The sequence below is a fragment of the Schistocerca cancellata genome, chromosome 6, assembly GCF_023864275.1.
Source record: "Schistocerca cancellata isolate TAMUIC-IGC-003103 chromosome 6, iqSchCanc2.1, whole genome shotgun sequence".
In the NCBI taxonomy this organism is placed as follows: Eukaryota; Metazoa; Arthropoda; class Insecta; order Orthoptera; family Acrididae; genus Schistocerca; species Schistocerca cancellata.
The window spans coordinates 290,899,021-290,922,942 of record NC_064631.1 but is presented as its reverse complement, the minus strand read 5'-3'; the positions used below and the strand labels follow the sequence as shown (position 1 = coordinate 290,922,942).

Genomic DNA, 23,922 nt, shown 5'->3' with positions numbered 1-23,922 from the left:
GAAATTCTTTATTAGCTCATTTAACACCTTCACTCCCTCCTCGGAAGTTTGGAGTCGGCTTCGACGGTTCTCAGGCGCGCCTAGTTTCTCCCCGGTCTCTGGGCTCACTGTCGCGCATGATACCTTAGTGGACCCTGTCGCAATTTCTAACTCGTTGGGTCAGCACTTTGCTGAGATTTCGAGCTCTTCAAATTACCCGCCAGCGTTTCTCCCGAAGAAACGTGCAGCAGAAGTGCGACATCTTGCTTTCTCCTCTCAAAATCACGAAAGCTACAATACTGTTTTCTCCATGCGGGAACTCCAACATGCACTGTCTTCTTCTCGCTCCTCCGCCCCAGGACCGGATGGTATCCATGTCCAAATGTTGCTGCATTTATCAACCCATAGTCTGCGTTACCTCCTTCGCCTTTATAATCGAATTTGGACCGACAGTACCTTTCCCAGACAGTGGCGGGAAGCTATTGTCGTTCCCATTCCGAAACCTGGAAAGGACAAACATCTCCCCTCTAGCTATCGCCCCATTTCTCTCACGAGTAGTGTCTGTAAGGTTTTGGAGCGTATGGTGAATTACCGTTTAGCTTGGTGGCTGGAATCCCGCAGTCTTTTAACACCAGCCCAATGCGGATTTCGGAAGCATCGTTCTGCAGTTGACCATCTTGTTGCTCTCTCCACTTATATCATGAACAATTTTCTCCGGAAACGCCAAACGGTAGCAATATTTTTTGATCTGGAGAGAGCATACGATACCTGTTGGAGGACAGGCATCCTCCGCACACTGTTCTCTTGGGGCTTTCGAGGTCGGCTGCCCCTTTTTCTTTGCGAATTTATGGCAGAGCGCACTTTTAGGGTGCGGGTGAACACTACTCTCTCCCGTACTTTCTCCCAAGAAAACGGGGTACTGCAGGGATCCGTGCTGAGTGTTGTACTGTTTGCCATCGCCATGAATCCAATTATGGATTGTCTCCTTCCTGATGTCTCGGGCTCCCTCTTTGTGAACGATTTTGCGATCTACTACAGCTCTCAACGGACCAGCCTTCTTGAACGACGTCTTCAAGGATGTCTCGATCGCCTCCACTCGTGGAGCATCGAAACCGGCTTCCGTTTCTCACCCAGTAAGACCGTTTGTGTCAATTTTTGGCGACGTAAGGAGTTTCTTCCGCCCTCCTTACATCTAGGTCCTGTCAACCTTCCGTTTTCCGACGTCGCTAAATTCTTGGGTCTTATGTTTGACAGAAAACTGTGCTGGTCCTCCCACGTTTCCTATCTTTCGGCTCGCTGTCTGCGATCGCTTAACACCCTCCGTGTCCTGAATGGTACCTCCTGGGGAGCGGACCGAGTGGTCCTTCTCCGCCTCTATCGCGCCTTAGTGCGCTCGAAGTTGGATTATGGCAGCATAGTCTACTCCTCTGCTCGGCCGTCTATTCTTCGGCGTCTCGACTCTATCCACCACCGTGGATTACGTTTAGTGTCTGGAGCTTTTTACACTAGCCCTGTGGAAAGCCTTTATGCTGAGACTGCTGAACCTCCGCTGTCCAATCGGCGAGCAGTCCTCCTGAGTCGTTATGCTAGCCATCTGTCTTCCATGCCTGCTAATCCAGCCCATGACCTTTTTTTCGACGCCTCCTTTGATGTAGGGTATGCAGACCGCTCCTCCTCCCTACTAACTCCGGGAGTCCGCTTCTGTCAACTGCTCCATTCTCTTTCCTGCCGCTTTCCTAAAACCTTCTTGACAACTTGGGGTACAGCACCGCCTTGGCTCCGTCCCCGGATCTGCCTGCTCCGTGACCTTTGTCAATTTTCCAAGGATGGTACCCCTACACTTGTTTATCGTCGGGCATTTGCTGCTCTATGTGCACAAATGACGGACGCCACATTTATTTACACCGACGGCTCGAAAACATCGTTAGGTGTAGGGAGTGCCTATATTGTTGGCGACACCCCAAACCGCTTTCGGCTTCCCGGCTAGTGTTCGGTTTATACTGCGGAGCTTTACGCTGTTCTCCAGGCTGTCCACTACATCCGCCGCCATCAGCGGATACAGTACGTTATCTGCTCAGATTCTCTCAGCTCTCTCCTCAGTCTCCAAGCTCTTTACCCTGTGCACCCTCTGGTCCACCGGATTCAGGACTGTCTGCGCTTGCTCCACCTGGGGGGCGTCTCGGTGGCGTTCCTCTGGCTCCCGGGACACGCTGGTATCTGTGGGAATGAGGCGGCCGATACAGCGGCCAAGACTGCAGTCTCTCTTCCTCGGACAGCTATTCAGTTGCTTCCCTTCACCGATCTACGGAGCGGTTTATGTCGCAAAGTTGCTCATTTATGGCATGCGCATTGGTCATCACTTCCCCGTAATAAATTGCGGGAAGTGAAAGCCCTTCCTTGCGCTTGGACCTCTTCCTCCCGAACGCATCGTCGGGAGGAGGTAATTTTAGCTAGACTCCGGATAGGGCACTGTCTTTTTAGCAACCAACATCTTTTAAGCGGTGATCCTCCCCCACTCTGTCCCCACTGCTCTCAGCTGTGGACGGTAAGACACCTTTTAATTGAATGCCCCTATTTTAATCCGTTACGCTCCCGTCTACAGCTATCGCCTGATCTATCGTCGATTTTAGCAGATGACACGCGCTCAGCCGACCGCGTTCTCCAGTTTATTAGTGACAGTGAAATGATGTCAGTCATTTGAAGCTTTTTTTGGGGACAACCACCCCCTTTCTGTAGTGGATTTTTAAGCATTATTTCTACTTTTAGTTTCTCCAATTTTATGACTTTGTTCCCATTGCTGCTGGTTTTCAATTTCGGATTTTTACTGTCTTAAGTCACGGGCTGGGCGCTAATGACCGTAGAAGTTTTACGCCCTAAAAAAAAAAAAAAGGTCACAACTGTCTACAGTAAACAGGAAGGAAAATTAGGATTCAACATCCCATCAACAATAATAGAGATGGAATTCAAGCTGAGAGCAGACAAGTGTGATGAAGGAAATCGGCTTGCAATTTTATACTGTTCAAGAGTTCACTGTCCTTGTTGAAGGTTTCTAAACACACTAAAATTAATGTTGTATAGTCTTTGTATTTTTCTGACATCCATTCATAACAGTGATGATGTCAGATAACCAACACAGGGAAACAGTTACAGTTCATTCAAAATATTCATTCTTATACAGAAACATAATTTGAGAATTTGTAAAGATTTTCACCAAACCGTAACAAAATTACAGTTAACTTAGTAGCAAGTACTATTAAAAAACCCAAAATTACAGGCACATTACAAACTGTGTGTAATGATTTGCCCACTGCTCATCTCAACAACAGACACAATTACAGAGGACTCTCTACTGTGCCCTGACTCGACTCTCAATAACTAAGCAACTGCCCCTGTCCCACCTTCTTTCTTGACTGTTATATAGTCTAAGTTATTGTAGATTTATACTGGTAATGACCAAATTTTTTAAATAGACTTATTTCATACATTTTATTGTCACATACTTTCATTTAATAACATAATACCATCTAATTAACATGCATGTCCTTGTTCCTCTCAGTAATTATTATTCCTTCTGAAATGTATATTTATCAGATACTAGGTTTAGGGGTAGAAGTTAAGTATATTCGTTATTTCTTTTTTATACAGTCAGTCATATATGTAGATTGAAATAAATTCTAAATTATACCACATTAGGGTAAATCAAATTTTTACATCAGCATTCCAGCAGAACATGATTAGTGTGGTCAAAACTTTCAGAGCACCTTGTAGTGTGAAATTTTGGATATAAAGGTTATGCAAAAATAAAATTTCCTTGGCAAAAGTAATCACATTATGGGAATAAGAAAATTTTGAATTAATCTGAATAATAAGAGTTTGATAAACATAGCCTGTGACATAATTTTGATACCATATTGATTATGTAATTATAGTCAGAAAATAAATTGCAAAAAGGGAAAGAAAATTGTATTTATTTACTCTAAAAGTCTTGTCAGAGACTTTGGATGTCGTCCACCTTGATTTGTTTCACACTGTTTTAAAATATGTGTTCATCTGAGTCATCCTTTCTGGGTCTTTCAGTTTTCAGAAACATTAGTGTATTATGTAAAAAAAAAAAAAAAAAAAAAAAAAAAAAAAAAAGGATTTATTTTATTGGAGGCAATTATTTTTACAGTCATATGGTTACCTGAAAGACAACTATAATAGTGTAGACCTGACTGAAGTGGAACTTTTTGACAGCATGTCACCTGCTGCACCACCTCGAGAGTTGCCAGAAAAAATACTAGAGGTAAGCGTGCATTTTAACTTTATTCTTAACACTATTCTACATAAATTTCTGCATATGTATCCATTCTTTGCAAGCAACTATACAGAGCATGGTTGATGGTACTTTGTAAGGCTTGAGGGAAAAAAAGAGATGAAGATCGAAAGCATTAGAATTGTTCTGCAGTCTGTCACAAATGCTGGTCTCTAAACTTCCACAGAGACATTTCACTGAAACATTCTCTTCCTTCCTTGAAGGATTCCCTTCTAATTTATTAGATCATTTGTATAATTATCTCTCACTGATCAAATCAAGCAGTAATACATTCACCAAGATTCTCAGAATTGCATCAGTGTCTTCCCATAGTCCAGTCTGGTGAGGATCCTAAACACTTGAGCTGTGTTCACAAATGGGTTACACGCATTATGTACATGATTTCCTTTATAGGTCTGCTGTACTCCCCCAGGACCCAACCAATAAACTGCACGTGGTCACTAGCCTTTCCTAACTTACCTTTTGTGCTTCTTCTGTGCCATGTTATTTCATAATGTTTTTCATTTTTTTCATTCATACAAATAACAGCAAAACATATTTTTTTTAAGAATCTTCCCCTTACACTTCACACTTTCTCCTTTACAAAATTAACTGTTTTAATCAATTTTGAAAAATATGTAAAATCTGCCAACCGGTTGCATAGGTTTTCTATATACCTTGACCAGGTTTTGTCACCTCTAAGGGTGACATCATCAGAAGGTAAGGTAATTTACCTGTGTTTAGGATCTTCTTTCTGATGTCTTTGTACTTTGAGACAGCCTTTGATACATGGGCAGGTAAGAAGTGTACAACTTTGAACATGGCTGACGTTTGCAGCAACCGTATACACAAATTTGAAAAATATGTAAAAATCTTCCAACCGGTTGCATAGGTTTTCTATATACCTTGACCAGGTTTCGTCACCTCTAAGGGTGACTTCATCAGAAGGTAAAGTAATTACCTGTGTTTAGGATTTTCTTTGTATCTGTGTATATGGTTGCTGCAAATGTCAGCCATGTTCGAAGTTGTACGCTTCTTACCTGCCCATGTATCAAAGGCTGTCTCAAAGTACAAAGACATCAGAAAGAAGATCCTAAACACAGGTAATTACCTAACCTTCTGATGAAGTCACCCTTAGAGGTGATGAAACCTGGTCAAGGTATATAGAAAACCTACGCAACCGGTTCGCAGATTTTTACATATTTTTCAAATTTTGTGTATACGATTGCTGCAAACGTCAGCCATGTTCAAAGTTGTTTTAGTCAAGCTGCATCATAAATTTCTTTTATCCCTGACTCCATCATGTACCTCTTTATTAGTTAAAAGACCATACCCAAGATTTGAGCTGTGTAGGGGAAGTGGAAAGGAGGAGGACGGGGGGGGGGGGGGGGGGGGGGGGGCAGCTTAGGAGGAGACAGCTCATGTTAATTTTGCATGAGTGATGGGATTGTCATGACATTTCATAACAAAATGTTCTGGGTGCACTTGCTCTCAGTCAGTAGCCATTTCATGTTCAGGCTTTCTTCAAACTGATACTAAATTGATACATTTGACTGGATAGGTTGCAAGTCCAGCTGGTAAATATTTTTTTGTAAGAGGAGGGGAGGTACTCTCTTGCCATGTATGCACCGTATTTGAGAAGCTTCTGTTCTCTTCCTGTACAGTTTATTGCCCATGTTTCTTTTCCATATAAGCCTACAGTCATGACAAAAACTTTCAAAAAACTCTTCCTAATACTTCAATTTATAATAGCAGTTAACCTGTTTCTCTCATTTGGAATTTTTTTATTGCTAATGTTAGTCTGTTCTTTATACCCTATATACTTCTTCCACCATCAGCTATTTCACTAATTCTTTTAGTGTCTCATTTCCTAACCTTTTCGTCTCAGCATCACCTGATTTAATTAGATTTCATTCCCTTTTGCAGACTGTCTTCTCATAACCTCTTTTAAGACAACATGCATTCCATTTGGCTGATTTCCCGAACCCTTTGCTGTCTCTGTCCAATTTATAATGTAATTGGTAAAATTTTATTTCTTCTTCCTGAACTTCATTCCTTTTCCAAATTTCTTCCTGGTATCCTTTACTGCTTGTGCATAGTATAGATTGAATAACATGGGGGTTACGTAACTGCCCTGGCTCACTCCCTTCTGATCACTGGCCCCCTTTGATGTCTTTAGACACTTACAATTGCGGGCTGAATTTTATACAAGTTGTATTAAATAACCATAATTTCAAAGGGTGAAAGGGTGTATTCCAGTCATCATTGTCAAAAGTGTTAACAAAATCTGCAAATGCTGTACATGTGGGGTGGTCTTTTTCATCACTTTATCTTTTAAAATGTGTTGTACAGTCAGTATTGCATCCCGTGTTTTTACATTTCTCTGGAACTCAAACCAATCTTTCCCAAGTCAACTTATACTAGTAATTCCAATTAGATACCAATAACTCCAACCTATATAGGCAGCTCATGTTAGTGTTTTACAGACATGAATCATGAAACTGATGGTTTGATAATATTGACACCTGTCAGCACACATGTTATTTCTTATTGGGTTTATTACTTATTTCTGAACTTTGGTGGTACATTGCCTGTCTCATATTTCTATATAGTTTTCCTGTCTCATGTATCCTACATATCAGGTAAAGTAGTTTTGTCATAGTTTGTTCTCTCAAATATTTTAGAAATTCTGAGGGAGTGTTGTTTGCTGGAGTTACCTTGTTTAGACTTAGGTCATTCAGTGATCTATCCAATTATTCTCACAGTATTACATATACTACTCATCTTCATCTACTTTCTCTTCCTGTTTCCATAATATTGATTCAAGTTTCTTTACTTTATATAGCTATGCTGTATATTCATTCAGTTTTTCACATGTCCATTCTTTGTTTTGTACTGGTTTGCCACATCAACTCATGGTATCCATTCAGTTTTTACTCTTTCTCCAAAGGTTTCTTTAGCTTTCTATATACAGCAATTATCTGCCCCATAAGCATGTATGTTTCTAGAATACTGCATTTCTTCTCTAGCCTGTTCTGCTTCCTTTAAAACTCTCAGTTATCTCTTAGTTCTTTCAGCTTATCCAGGTTCCATGGTCTTAATTTCATGCTTTCCTGCAATTTATTCGGTTGTAATCTGCAGTTCATAACCAATAACTTATACTGTTTCATTTCTTGGTTGAATATTTTATACATTATGAATAAAAGACAAACAACACTGATGTAATATTCTACAATATTTATTTTTTGTTACATGAACCTGTTTTCAGAAGTTACACCATCAGATACAAAGATAAAAATCTGGTGCAGTGAAATTTTGTTGGATCAAATATTTTAAACTAGTGCATCTACAGAGTATCTCCTTTTCCAGAGATGAAAAATGTTAATATTAGAATTAGAAATAAAATTTGTTTTATTCCTAATTCTAACATTAACGTTTTTCATCTGTGGATATTGTCACTTTCAATATTATTACCATGTTGACGGTGTCCAGTTTCTTCAGGATCTAAACAGTTTGAACCAAAAGATACAGTTCACTGGGCAGTGCGCCTCACTGTTTTTGGACCGCCAAGTGACCATAAAAAATGGAAATATAGACTCTGATATTTACTGAAAGCCAACCACAACTGATCTTGTCATACACATCCACATCATTCTGAGCCATGGTAAACCATATGTATGAAGTGCCCCTTACCAGAGAAGCTCAAGTGGCTGAATAAGAGATTATACAGTATATAGCATATCAAAACGGTTACAATCCAGAATTTGTTAATGCAGTCAATAGAAGTATACTGAAAAAACAGAAATATTTCTTTCCATAGCACATCAGAGGCAGATTTTATAATGCTTAGACCATATCTGGGTGCAATATCCAAAAAAATTGGCAGACATTATGAGATCCGAAAACGTTATTTCAGTGTATTTTACATTTTCAGATCCAGGCAAAAAACTCGGGCACAAGGAAAGAGCTGTGGTGAATAAATATAATGAAACAGGTGTATACTGCATTACATACAATGATTGTCCTAAGAAATATATGGGGCAAACCGGTAGGTCATTTCAAATAAGATTTCAGGAAAACCTTAACTTAAATAAGCCTCAATCTGCATTAACAGTGCACTTACATGAAGAGGGGCACAGCATCGCAAGCCTTCATAAAATTTAAAAATACTGCACAAAAAAGGAAAAAAAGCCATATTTTGAATATATTAGAGGAAGTGGAAATTCTTGGACAAAAAAAAAAAAAAAAAAAAAAAAAATGTACATTTCACTTTAAATAACCAGTTGGAATTAAAGCACCATAGCATTCTGGCTAATTTTGATTATTTGTATGATTAGGTGCTAGTGGCTAGTAAAATTCTGTACTATTCTCACTTTTAAAGGTAATGACCCAACACTCCTACTCTTAAGTATATGACGTCACACTGTCCACATGGATAGGTTCCATTTCGCCAGCCAGTTAGTCTCTCTTTGTCATTCGTGCGAGCCGCTTTTGCCTTGCCCTGCCCTGTTGTCACACTGATAAGACACTGCCAACTGATTTTTTTCACATCATAACTTACGTGTGCCATGACTAATCATGTGAGCACTGACATTTCTTGATTGCCAATCTGGCCTCTCTCTATAGATATGCCTATGATCTTTTAACACTTTGAATGCATTTCAGACGTTACTGATTTTAAAATCTGTGAAAAGTGGTCACACTGTACTTTGCTTTTTAGCATGTAGGTTCAACTAATGTTCTGGCTTAAAGCCACGGAAACAGCCGTGTTTTAATAAATGATAATTTTACCAGCTGTGAGCAGAGTTCTTCCTAATGTAATGACTTGCAGAAATGACCATTTATAGTTGCACTTGCGCATGACCACTCTGTAAATTAAGTTGCCCAATTTGTTGTTGTATTGACATGGACTGTCCCACATGTCTGTAAGGGATGGTGTACCACTCACAGCCATGTAATGTAGTGTAAAAACTGCGGTCATAAAAAGATCATGACTGGTAGGGGACTGGAAATGATTGTCATACCTTGTCAGTGACAATTGGTTTCAAACTTGATATGAATTAGTGCTGTCAGTAAAGGCAGATTCATCTCAACCATTTTTCAAGTAAACATTGCAAAGTGAACTGCAGGTAATGGACATTTGCAGTCAGGTACCTCACAGAAGGCTGTAAGACTGCATGTCTTCAGTGGGCCAAATGAGACAGAAACCGCACAGTAGCTAACTGGAACCATTTTTACCTTTGTTCAAGTTATCCTAGACCCTGAGTGCACCAATGGCTTGATGTGGCACTAAACCCAAAGTGTGTGGAGTTCAGACTGGAGATGGTGCTGTGATGCTTTGGGGGAGTTCGTTATACTGTGTCCTGGGACCACTCATCCAGATTACTGTGAACATGAAGCAGGACTTTTATTCCAGCATTCTTCATGACTAAGTGCTGCCCTTCCTTTTACATCTGTATGCTGTGAATACTCTTGTCCTCCAAAATGATGACAGCCCACATTTTTGGAACACAACCTACGACCAGCTAAGACACAGAAGTGATGACACTTTCTGCAGCACCTGACCATCATTTTGCAGGACAATGCTCAAGCATGTACAGTGCAAGCCGTTACTGATTTGTTTGACTGGGGCTACTAAGTGCTATACCACCTACTGCACTCCCCTGACTTAAGCCCCCATGAGTTCAACTCGATTTCTAAACTGAAGGTAACACTTCACAGCATTTGCTTCAGAACTGCTACAAATTTGTCGGGCAATAGACCACAACTGGCACTGCTAAGAGTATCCTACGACTTCCACATCGCTGGCAATGGGTTATACACAATGCTGGTGACTACTTTGAAGGTCAGTAAAACTTTGAAACATTGATCTATTTTGTACGAGCTGTAAATAAATAGTTGCCACTATTAAAGTTCTAACCCTTGTATGTTGGAGTTGCCTGTCCATTTTTCCAGACACTTGTGATGTAGTGCTGGGTGAGAGATTCGAGGTAAATGCAAACTATGTAAGGGATCAATGTCATAGAGTACCCTCTGTAAAACTGAACTGGGATTCCACCCTGACTTGGCGACTTATTTGTTTTTAACTCTTTCAGTTGCTACTCTACACAAAGGATGCATGTTACTATTTCCTCCATACAAGAGTATGTGTGATGGTCAAAAAATGGTATGTCTACATGATCCTTCTGAGTGAACAATGTCTTAAAATGAAAAACTTCAGCTTTTCTTTTGCTTTCTTCTATTACTACATCAGGCTGGTTGACGAGTGACTAGGTAGAAGCCTTTTACCTTCTTAGTGATTCTATGTAGGCTCAGAATTTCCTCAGGTTCTTAGAAAGATCTTTTGCTAAGGTATGATGGTGGAAGTTGTGTGCTTCACACAACTAATTTATCTGTCAACATTTCTGCATTCTTTTTCAAATTAAGAGTGCAATAGTCTCTGCTTATAAGAATTTTCTAAATTTTTTCATTAAATGTCAGAGGGTCTTTTCAGTGCTAAATTCTCTTACTCAGCACATATTTCTCCAGAGTACTATTTAAAATTGGTGTAAACTTTGCCCATAATTCCTTTACATCCATCATGCTGGAACTAAGTGATGTCCACTCATTGTCTAAGTAGTATTTTAACACCTGCTTATATTCTCTCTCTGGCATATATGAGTTGCTCCTAAAATATCCAAGAATTTCATTGTACCAGTCAAACCAGTCACAGTACAACATTCTGCTGCTAGATGTCTCGAGCTGCACATCTTAGCTACTGTGGCACAAAGTTGTGTCATCTTTGCTACATGCAATTGTGAGTTCAAGTGATGTGTGTCAGGATTTGTTGTAGTGTTTCTGTGAATTGTGACATGGATAACATGAAAGAACAGTGGATTTGCCCAAATTCTGTTTCAAGTTGATGGAAATTTCAGCTGACACCCACCGCGTGGTGGCAGAGGCATTTGGTGAGTGTGTTCTGATTCAGGCAAGAACACTTGAGTGACTCAAGTGGTTCAAGGAAGGTCAAGAATCTGTGGAAGATGACAGACATTCTGATCGATCATCAACATGCACAACTCTGGAAATGAGTATGAAAGTGCTTGACTTGATTCACGAAGACCAAAAGCAGACAATTCATGATCTTTGTAACAGGTGTGGGCTGTTGTACAGTGCATGTCGATGAATTCTATCTGATGGACTGAATATGAGCAGCAAATTTTGTTGCAATACGTCTCACTTCTCAGCACTAATCAATCAGGAATTAGATGTGCACTGAGCTGCAACAAAGAGTTTGAGAGGTGTGACCCTGAAAATAACCAGCAATCATCACAATGGAAAACACCATCTCCTCCAAGGCCAAAAAAAACTTCACAAATCTGCAGCAACATAAAGTAAATGCTGAACCTTTTTTTCGACATAGTACAAAAGGAGTTAGCTCCACCTGGTCAGACGGTCAGTAGGTAGTTTTACTGTGAGTTTTTGGAGGCAACTGAAGGCAAAAGTTCAGCACAAATGGCCAGAGTTGTGGAAAAAGAAAGACTGGTTGATGCACCATGACAATGTACCTGCACATACTTCGCTCATTGTGAATGCAATAGTCCCTCAACCTTCCTATTTGCCAGACCTAGTCCCGTGTGCCTTCTGCCTGTTCCCAAAGATGAAAATCATGTTGAAAAATCAATGTTTTGACTTGATTGAAGACATCCAAGTGAAATCGCAATGAGTCCTGAACGCCCTTCACCCTGCAGACTTCCAAGAGTGCTTCCAAAAATAAGAACAATGCTAGGATTGTTGTATACATGCCCGAAGTGACTACTTTGAAGGTGATGGAGGATATTAGAATGTAAGTATAGTTTTTCTGAATTTTACAGTGAAATTCTCAGATATTTTGGGTAGCACTTCATATACTCTCCTAGCCCTCTTGATGGATTTATTATGTTGAGAAAATAGTCACTATAATGACATATTCATCAGTGATCCCTGTCTCTATACTGACACTGTTGATAAGATTAACCTGTTCATAGCTTCAAGGTTCAAAATATTTCCATTGTGTGTGGACTGTCAAACTAACTGCCGAAGACAGTTTTTGGAAAAAGTGTTCAGAACTACTTTACAACAGTGCCTGTCTGTGCCATCTGCGAAGAATCCATAGACACTCCAGTCTATACTTGGCAGAGTAAAATCATCACCAACTACGACTGCATGAATGTAGTTTTTTTTATACTACTGAGCATTGGCTTTCTTTGAAGACCCTACAGTCTTATGGCAGAATCAGATAGCTGGTAATAACATCCAGTGATTTCCCTTGAGTTCACCTAGGCTGGTTGTTCAGGTCTAGTTAACTTCACAGTCCAACTCAGTTTTAACCTCAGTAGGCACAATACTTTTGTCGATTGCAGTGATTACTCCCTCTAGTATGGTATCTAACCTGTCTTTTAAATAAACATTTCATACCTCATTAAATATTTCAGGTCTTGCTACTTCAGGTTTCATCCAGTGGTTCGTTCTGAGAATAATTTGAATATGACAACTTTCCTAGTCAGCAATAAATTCAAGAACTTTATTGTGAATGCTTCAGCAACTTGCTTTAAAAATTTTGACTGTCAAAGTGTCTTTATTTTGCACATGATCTTGCTCTTTGCATATCAACTGGCGAGGACCTCATACTATCACCTACCCTAAAAAAGAACCATCTGCACTCCATAAGTACTTTGCTGTTAGGATAGCTGAGTCCTGTGTGCAGTGCGCCACTTATATATTAAGAAGGGTCCTACAGTTCTCCACTGCATAATGCAGGTCCAGAAATCTGCAGCCAAGATGGTCACAAAATTGACAGAGCCTCTGGTTGAAACTCTCCACTTGGTTCCAGACCAAAGGATCCTGGTAAATTCTGGGTACAATTCTGCAAATTGTGAACTCTGCTTGCACCCTGCGAGTGAGGTCAGTGGTCTTCACTGCTTCCACCAGTTGACCATACAAACTGAGGATGGCCTCAGAACTCGAGCAACAGGCTTCATTTGGTGCTGTGATGAGCCACAACATTAGGATGACGGCGCCCTCCACCCTGCACTCTCCATGCTTGATAGCCACAAGTGAAGCCGCCTCCACATCTGGAATGTGGCCCCTCAGCAGATATACTAAGTTTGCAGTGGACTTCTTTCCTGTGCAGGATGCTATTTCCCTAACTTGCCTTACATTGGAGCTCCTGAAGCCAGTAAACAGCCTCTCCCCACGTGCCTGCTCAGACCCTCCTAAAAATGGTTCAAATGGCTCGGAGTACTATGGGACTTAACAGCTAGAACTTAGAACTACTTAAACCTAACGAACCTAAGGACATCACAAACATCCATGCCCGAGGCAGGATTCGAACCTGCGACCGTAGCAGTCATGCGGTTCCGGACTGAGCGCCTTAACCGCGAGACCACCGAGGCCGGCAGACCCTCCTAAAGAAGTGGGTACTACTCCACCCACAGGGTGAGTGGGTGAATCCATATGGCCAGTGTTACAACCTGCAACTCACTCTGCAGTGAGTGCGGACCTGTCACTGTAAGGGTATGCTGTAAGGTGCCTTGGTGCCAGAGCAAATGGGCAAAACAAGTGACACCAATGGTATCCCATGCAATGTGTCAGATTATTTGCCACCAATACACCCTGAGACAGCAGCTGGAGGCCCTGAATTATATGCAATTTTGAACGTAGTGGGTCACTAATGTGCATTACAAGAAATTCCATCTCTTGCACAACACTTTTAATGCTTATTCCATCAATGTGTATGCCTGGATTGTATGGAGCAACATTTTGTCTTGCGTGTAAGCTCATTCTTATGTTTTTGAAATATATTCATCAGTAAGGGTTTTCCTCAAAACAGGATTGTGGATGAGAATTATTCGTCTGAACTATTTCTTCATATGTGCCCTATTAGAATGTGTCAGTTCTCAGTATATTTGTATTGTGTTGTAGTGGTTAATAAAAAAACCCGAAGAAAAGAAAAAGAAAGAAAAAGGTTGAAAATGGTAGGAAGGAATGGTGAATAAAAAGGGGGTTTTAAAATCGTAAATGACCGTGAAAAAGGGAAAGAATGAAAAGCAATCGGACTTCATGTTACAGAAAAGCTATCGGACTTTGTGATTCGGAAAAGCTATTGTTGGGATGGTACTTGTGGCATTTTTGAGCAAAAGTTAAACCAATTTCCACTACAAAAATTATTGAAGAAGAACAGAGAATAACAAAATGTAACTGACAGGGGGAAATGGCGTAGCTTAGAGTTAATTCTATACCATGTTAACATGTCTTCTTGTTTCGTGCGGCGTCCAGGTCTTCAAAAAACTCCTACTTCATTTCTGCGTGAAAAGTCTGCTCCGAAATCTTGCAATAAAAAAAAAGTTTCAGTGTCCAGGAATTTCTAATGTACACAAAACCGTCCTGATATTAAATGCAATTTATTTTACGTTGCTTCCCTCCTCCAAATTTCATAACAACTTCCTCAATATGTCTACACATTAAAATCAGATCAAGACTAGCTATTACGTTTTTTACATCAGCATCAGATCACATCTGCATTAAGCTTCCGCTCTTGAGCGGGAATTGAAACGGATAGAAAACAAAAAAAAAAAGAGTTACAATTTTAGTATTTTCTCTGCTGTCGAGCGCTCATACCACTGCGACTGTATGATGTTTATCTGAGGGAACGAGTGTAGCGTGGCGAAATTCAAAGTCCCGCTACAGTGTAGATGCAGGAGTGAGCTGTCTGTATGTTGAGGGTCATTTATGGACCCAGGAAAGAGCTCTGCCAAACTCCATAGCCTATACTGTGTACTCTTGATCTGCAGGCTGTAGCTTTCATATGAGTTCTTGATTTCAACACCACTCAGTTCTTTAACCCATTGTGAGCAGTATCTCAAACTTTATCTAGTCAAATCAAATTTTTATTACCTCATAATGTGTCTGACACAATCAAAATTTGTGACATAGGTGACTTTTCAATTCTAGTACTGTATACAGATTAGTAAAATTGATATAAATTTATAATACATGTAGTGTTACTATTTCAGACGTGTGTCATTTTACATGATCATCATTCAAAAAATCTTCTGTATCATAGTAGTATGTACTTGCCAAGTGTTTTTCTAGACATCCTTCAGCATTTTTTAGATTTGGATCACACTTTTCCTTCTAGATTTTATTCATAAATTTCATGCCTACATAATGTGGTATTTTTTGTATAGTTTTAGTCTGCAGCGTGGTAACTTTACTTGCTGTATGTCTGATCTCATACTGTCGCAAGCATGTCCTCGAAAATCTGCAATTTCTCTTTGTGAAAATTAGTCTTGTGAATATATACGATTGGAATCGACATTAGATTTAGCTTTTCAAATAAAGATTTGGAGTGTTGGTTCTTTTTAGTTCTCACCATGGCTTGGATGACTTTTTCCTGGAGTCTAAAAGTTTTGAGTAGATTAGTTTTCTCAGACCCATGGCAAATTATGCTATACCTAGTAACTGAAACAAAATATAGATAATGTACAATTTTTACAGCTAAATTGGTAATATTATGCAAGATATTCATGACATAAAAGAGACTCTTTGGTCACTACCGTCTGCTGCCCACATGATTACCCAACATATTTTTATTTATTAGGACACTAAGGAATTTGAGACAACTTGCAGTGTCCAGTTTTTTTAGCCATATAGTGTATTTCAGTTGCAAATTGTTCAGATTGTTTTTTGATTAAATGAAAAATTTGTGGTTTTGCAAAGTTTAATTTCAAATTATTGCTTGTCACTCATGGCTCTTTTTTCCCAGTGGTCAGCTCAGCATGGCAGATTAACTCTCTGTCAGCTTTAAACCAGACTATGTTGAATCATCTGCATAGGGAATGGTATCAGACTAAATCTGACATGTCATATCATTGATATAAAATAGTAGTGGCCCAATATTGAATCTTGTGGAAACCTAAATGTGTGTATTTCCAGCTAGAGATGAATTTCTTACTGCTGTTATGAACGTATGCTCTTTTTAATCTGTTAGATAAAAATGATGATATTCAGCTAAAAGATTTTCATTGAAAGCCATAGCTTTTCAGTTTGTCGAGAAGCAGGTCATGATTTACAATATTGATACTTTTGGTGAGATCACAAAAGATACCTGACAAACACATTCTATCATCAAGACATCTGCTAATTTTGTGACCAATTAATTTATTGCACAAGGCGTCCCACAGGCTTTCCTGACACTGTAGTGATTGTGTAAATTGATAGCAAGGTATAAATTATTTTTCTGTGTAATCATAAGCAGCTCCTTCAAATATTTTTGGGAAAATTGATAACATTGACATAGGCCTATAATTCTGCATTCCATCTTGTTTGTCCTTTTTATGAAATGGCTAGCCTTCGGCATATTTTAATTGATGGAAGACACTCCTCATCAAAAGACTGACTGACTGTAGGGAGAGTGGATGTGCAAAGTAGAGAGGATATAAAAATGTATCTGCCAATGGCAAGAAAAGCGTCTCTGAAGAAGAGAAATTTGTTGACATAGAGTATAGATTTAAGTGTCAGGAAGTCTTTTTTGAAAGTATTTGTATGAGGTGTAGCCATGTATGAAAGTGAAACTTGGATGATAAACAGTTTAGACAAGATGAGAATAGCAGCTTTTGAAATGTGATGCTAAAGAAAAATGCTGAAAATTAGATGGATACATCACATAACTAATGAGGAGGTACTGTGCCACAATGTGACTAGAAGAAGGGACTGAATGGTAGGACACATTCTGAAACATCGAGGGATCATCAATTTAGTTCTAGAGGGGAGTGTGGGTGGTAAAAATCAAAGAGGGAGACCAAGAGATGAATACAGTAATTCAGAAGGATATAGGTTGCAGTAGTTACCCAGAGCTGAAGAGACTTGCACAGGTTAGAGCAGCCTGGAGAAGACCATAACAACAACAACAATGGGTGTGAAGTACTATCACACACTGTTTTTATTATTCTAGTGGGAACCTCATCCCAACATGCAGAGTATAACTTTTTAGGGACATCAATTTACATAACATCAGAACTTGAGGCATGCGAAAACTTAAAAAGTGAGCAATTTTTCTCTGTCATACTAGGATTTGTACTTCGTAGTGAGTAGTCACTGTTTTTTGTTTCATTTTATCAAAAAGTCATTGAAGGATTAACATTAGGCACTTGCATCTGTAACAGCTCTACTGTTTAACACTAGTTAGGAGGGGTATTTTCCCATCATTTAAAGCCAATTTCATTACTTATAACAGACCAAACAGCTTTTGATTTTTTTATTTATTTTATTTATTTATTTATTTTGCATTTGAAATTCATTTTTAGTTTGGAGTATGGTTTGCTAGTTTAACTACTTTGTAAATTATGTTTTGTATATACTTTTGTATTGAAGAAATTCTGGTTTTCTATTAACTTTTGCCTCCATCTACGGTTTGCTCTCTTAATGCTAGAGCTACTAATTCCTTTTGTTAACCATTACGTACTTTTATGAGACACAGTTGTACTGTTCTTCACATTTTCTTGACTGAAGTTTCTACATCTTTTGTTTGACCAGACTAAATTTAATTTTAATAATTATATGAAAAGTGCTTCGTGATCTGCTACTGCAAAATCAGAATTAATTTTCTCTTATGCTGTAATATAACTGCTTACAGTATTATCAATACAATATTACTCTGGTACATTGGTTGTACTATAGATTTTGCCCATTTATGGATATCAGGTTTTCTAAATGTGAAGCAAATATAAGTACTTCCTTATACAAGTTTTTGAGCCGGCCGGAGTGGCTGTGCGGTTCTAGGCGCTACAGTCTGGAGCCAAGCGACCACTACGGTCGCAGGTTTGAATCCTGCCTCTGGCATGGATGTGTGTGATGTCCTTAGGTTAGTTAGGTTAATTAGTTCTAAGTTCTAGGTGACTGATGACCTCAGAAGTTGAGTTGCATAGTGCTCAGAGCCATTTGAACCATTTATACAAGTTTTTGTATGTCCATCCTTTTGACAGGAGGTCTTTGGGATGACGACCATTTACTATTGTCTACAGCCGTCCTCTTGATTTTATTTATTTTGTTGCAACCAGTTTCAGCTCTTCAATGAGCCATCTTCAGGCTGTAGTTGATCTGGAAGGGTTGAAATGGTCCCTATATATTTTGCATCAGTGACCAGCATAACTGGCTACGCAGACTATCTGAAAGTTCTGGTCTCAGCACTCTAGCCATCAACTGCCAACTCAACTTGATGGTTAGAGTGCTGACACCAGAATACCCTCTTTCCTGTGCCAGTCTGCTTTTTATGTCCTCCTTGCTGTGACCGTGACATGTTATTTTGCCTCCAAGGTAGTAGAATTCCTTAACTGTGTCTGCTTCATGGTCACCAGTTCCAGTGTTACGTTTCTCATTATTCGCATGTCAGCTAATCATCATTACCTTCACTTTTTTCAGTTTATTCTCAATCCATAATTTGTAGTCATTAGACTGTTCATTCAGTTCAAAAGGTCATGTAAGTCATCTCCTTTTTCACTGAAAGTAGCAGTATTATCAGTGGTTCTGATTGATTGTATATTTTCAACTTGTATTTTAATGCCACTCTTGAATCTTTCTTTTATTTCTGGCATTGCTTCTTCGGTGTATAGATTGAACAGTAAACAGCATCCATGTCACGTACTCTTGTTAATCCGAGCCCTTCATCCTTGGTGTTTCATTCTTATTGTCCCCACTTGATTCTTGTACATATTAAATATTACACAGATTTTCCTATAGTTTAATTAGTTTAATCCTGTTTCTCTCAGCATTTAGAACATTTTGCAATATTTTGTATTGTTGAAAGCTTTTTCTGTGTCAACATATGTTGATTTTTCTTTAGTCTTTCTTCTGTAGTAGAGTACAATACCAGAACTGCCTCTCTGGTGCCTTTGCCCTTCCTTAAGCCAAACTGATTGTCTTCTAAAGATCATCAGTTTTAAACAATGGAAACTCCAGGTAGAAATACCAACAATATAGGCAGATTGCTATTTACCGCAAAGAAGACACATTAAGTTGGAGACAGGCACAATTAGAAGACACTTACATAAAGCTTTCGGCCACAGTCTTCATCAGCAGGAGAGAGACACACACCATTCATACACACAAGTAAGTGCCCCCCCCCCCCCCCCCCCAACGTGACCGCCAACTCCATGATCTTGTGCTGGAATGTGACTACCAGATGGAATGTGAGCAGCACTCTGCAGGGGGGTGGGGAAGGGGAAGGGGAAGTGATAGTAGTGTATGGTTGGGGGGGAGAGACGAACGCTGTCTGGTGGAGAGTGCAGGGATTGAAATTCCAACAGACTTAGTGTCGGGAGGTTGTGGGGTAGGGAGGTGGAGAAAAAAGGAGTGAAAAAGGAGAGAAGATGGGAAAATGGGTGGGTGTGTTGGCAGAGGACAACAAATTAACAGGATGGGAGAGGGGAATGGGGAGGAGGTGATAGTACGGAGGGAGTGGATACTGTTCTGTGGAGGGTGTGGGGACATCATGTTGTTGTAGCTTGTGGCTGGGATAAATTGGGAGTGGAGAATGTGGTGTAAGGCTAACTCCCAACTGCACAGTTCAGAAAAGTTGTTCTTGGAGGGAAGGATCTAGATGACTTGGGTAGTAAAGCAGCCATTGAAATCAAGTGTGTTGTGTTCAGCTACATGCTGTGCCACAGGGTGGTCTACTTCGCTCTTGGCCATTCCTCCTGGTGGGCAGCTGGATGGTAGTCATATCAATATAAAAAGCTGGGCAATGATTGATGCAGAGATGGTAAATGACATGCCTGCTTTCACAGGTGAGCCGGCCCCTGATGGGGTAGGATAAACCTGTGTCAGGACTGGAATTGGAAGTGCTTGGTGGGTGGACTATGCAGGTTTTGCATCTGTGTCTTCCACAGGCGTATTATCCTTTTCCATTCTTGTATATATTATTCTTGTCAGCAGCTCAAGGAATTATGGAATAAAAATGCATTGATATTGGGATTTTTTTTTTAAGCTGATGAAGCTGTTTCTGCTGTTACTGTTATTGGTTTTGCCATTGTTATTGTGTTTTTGGTCTAATTGTTGATACTGTTTGTGTATCTTACGTTGAAATAGTGTTACTGTTTGTGTGTTGGTCGAAAATGTGGCAATAATGTGCAAATAAGTACAATATTATGTTGTGTATTATTGTTGCAGCTGAGGGAGAGGATGGTAAACCATGAAGATGGAGAAATATTAAACATTTCCATGAAATATCACTATGATGACATGGTTCGTGAGTATTAGTTGCTTAACATGTATACATCGGCATTCAGTGATTAATCTTAGAATATATTTGCTGAAGTAATAGTAATTTCTTTATTGTTGAAACATGAAAGTACTTTCTATAATAAAAGTTGCAGTTGTAGACTAACAGTAAAAATAGTAACCAAAATATCGAACTGAATCTAATAATTACTGAGGACTGTTAACATTTCATAAATAAAATAATGATTGGAATGATGTTCAGTGCAGTGAATATCATCAATTGCTGTTGTAAATGATTTATCAAAATAAGACTCTCGTTATAGCAAGGCTTGCTATTTTCAAATGTATAAGGCCACTTTGCATCAGACAAAGAAAAAGCCTTAAAAATTGAATTCATTCTTGTGTGTCCATCGATGATTTTGGTGTCTATGCTGAAAATATCAATGCATTGAGTAGAACTGTGGAATACTTTGGTCACTGTATATGAAATTCTTTCTATTGATAAAAACTACAGTTCTTAATTATGACCTTCTGCCTATTACCCTACACTAACATTGCACTGTAGGATATTTTCTGATGTGTCTTGTGTCTTCTGCTAGCTCATTCTCTTTACAGCTGTAATAAGTTATTTAGTTGCTGCTTCATTTACAGACTGGTACATAAAGTCCTTTGCTAAATTTCTTTTACTCTTTCATGACATATCTTTGCAATTAAGTGCTTTCCTTTGCCACGCATTTCGGACTTTATCTGTACTACATACTTGGTTCCTAAACTGCTCATATGGACTAAGTGTAACTTGAACCAAGTTTGACTTAAAGCTACCATCCGTAATAGCAAGCCTGGGTAAGGTTTTAGGATCATTTTCAATCCATCTTGGAGTCAAACATGAGAGTAGATAAGAATTTCATTTGGAGGAGCTTGCATTGCAGAGATATACATTGTAATTAGTATTACCACTCATCTCAGGAGGGAGGTTTTTTTAATGATAATATTATTTTGCCAAGACTGTACAACTGCTGACAGTAGTATCAGTTACAGAGATGTTTTCAAGTTATCTAATGTGTCATTTGACATTAAAAAGTAGGTGATCATGACAATGAATTACTGCACATCACATGAAATTAAAAAAAAAAAAAAAAAATGTGACAGTTATTTTCACATGGGCAACCATGGTTTGCTATGGTGTTCCCAAGGCTCAGTCTTAGGTCTGCTGTTGTTCCTCATATATGTAGACAATTCAAGCTTACATACAGCAGCAGAAGAATTGGTAAATAATGTTCTTAAAAATGTCATTAACTAATTTTCTGCAAATGGTCTCACTGTAAATTTGAAAGACACAACATATTCAGTTCTGTGCAGCTAAGGGTGCTACACCAATTGTAACTTATGGCAAGGAAATAATAAACAGTGTGGAAACTTCAAAATTATTAGGTGTCGATATTGATGAGAATTTAAACTGGAAGAAGCACATTTGCCTTTAAAATCACTGCAAATATTGAGGAGAGACAGAGCAATAAGCTGCCATATTTTACATATTTTCATACGTGATATCATGTGGAACAAATTCTGGGTAATATAAAATGGAACAACTTTACTTTTTACTTTACTTTACTTTACACGTGGCTAAGGCCTTATCGACCATACACCTGCTCTACGAGCCTCTTCCAATTATTTCTATCCAGGGAAATTGTTGTCCAATCAGAGTTGATGCCCATCCTAGCTGCATCTTCCCGGATATTCTCCATCCACCTAATTCGAGGTCTTCCTCTTCTTCTCTTTCCTTCTAATTTCTTAGTGGATGCTATTTTGGGTAGTCTGTTCTCCGGCATCCTTGCTACATGACTAGCCCAGTTCAGTCTTCTCTTCTTTAACATTTCCACAATGGTACTATGTTTGTACAGCTCCCGTAGTTCTTCATTTTTCCTTATCCTCCACTCCATGACATTTTCATCGAAGATTGGTCCAAATATTTTTCTTAGTATTTTTCTTTCAAATATCAACAGTTTTTCTTCATCTTTTTTCCTGAATGTAATAGCTTCACATCCATATAATGCTACTGGTACAATAGTTGACTGATAAAAACGGATTTTGAATTCAGTACTAAGTGATCTCATCCTTAAAATTTTGATACAACTGTAAAAAGTTCTATTAGCTGCTGCTAGACGGGCATCTATTTCTATTTCTGCTCTATTGTCTCTGCTAAAAAGACTCCCTAAGTACTTGAAGTGGTCAACTGCCTTGAAAGTGAGACCATTTACGGTCAGTGGTGTATTCTTTTGGAGTTTTTTACTTATGACTAGATATTCTGTCTTTTCTTCATTCACATGAAGTCCAGCTTTCTCAGCTATTTTGTAATAATTTTGCATCATCCTGATTAATTCAGCTTTTGAAGTGCTTATTAAGGCTGCATCATCTGCATAAGCAAGTCTAGTAATGTTCTGTCCCTGCAGTTGGATCCCTTGTGGATTAGTTTTGGTGAATTCTCTATCAATCTTCTCTAAGATAATATTAAATAGAATAGGTGAGATGGCATCCCCTTGTCTCAGTCCAGTGTACACCTTAAAATTTTCAGTCTCTCCTGCAGGTGTCTTAACTTTGCATATGGTTTCTTCCAAACACATTTTAACTAATTTGATTAATTTTAATGGTATTTCAAATTCTTTCATGGTGTTTAAGAGTATCTGTCGGTGTATGCTATCATAGGCCTTCTTGAAGTCTATAAATAGAATATGGATATCTACATTAAATTCCCATGCCTTCTCAGTTATTTGTCTCAATGTGCATAAGTGATCCAAAGTGGATCTGTTAGTGCGAAACCACATTGGTAGTCCCCAATCAGTTCTTCGGTTATGGGAATCAGTCTGTGTAGTATACACATCGACAAAATTTTATACGTGACATCGAGTAGGGCAATTCCTCTGTAGTTATCACAGACAAGGGGATCATTCTTCTTAAAGATGGGGCATATAATTGCAGTTTTCCAATCGGCCGGTATGTTTTCTGTCTCCCAAATTGTTTCAATTAAGGAATGTAGTTCTATTTCCAATTGTGGTCCTCCATTTTTTAAAAGCTCAGCATATACCTGGTCTTCCCCACAGGCCTTGTTGTTCTTTAATTTCTTTATTGTTTGTCTTATTTCATTTACTGATGGTGTGGTGACTTGCATATCAACTGTATCTGGTTCTTCAAATGTAAAGTAATATTGTGGATCATTGCAGTTGAGCAGCTGTGTAAAGTATGTCTTCCATGTTTCTTGTATGTCATTCTTGTTTGTAAGTATTTTCCCATTATGGTCCTTTATAAACTGTTCCCTTTTAGTGAATTTTCCCAAGGACTTTTTTATATTCTGGTACATCTGCCTTGCTCTGTGATGCTTGAAATCATCCTCCGCTTCTCTTACCATGTTGTTGTAG

The 23,922-nt window shown here is 39.0% G+C and overlaps 1 protein-coding gene across 3 annotated transcripts in view; it reads left to right on the top strand.

Moving 5' to 3' along the window:
* LOC126190697 (voltage-dependent calcium channel subunit alpha-2/delta-3-like) overlaps positions 1-23,922 on the top strand; it is a 398,470-nt gene that overhangs the window by 269,355 nt on the left and 105,193 nt on the right. For all 3 annotated transcript variants that reach the window (XM_049931163.1, XM_049931162.1, XM_049931161.1), the window contains 2 exons: positions 4,151-4,264; positions 20,459-20,533. In XM_049931163.1, the coding sequence (XP_049787120.1) occupies positions 4,151-4,264; positions 20,459-20,533 (189 nt within the window). The remainder of the gene's footprint in view (positions 1-4,150; positions 4,265-20,458; positions 20,534-23,922) is intronic.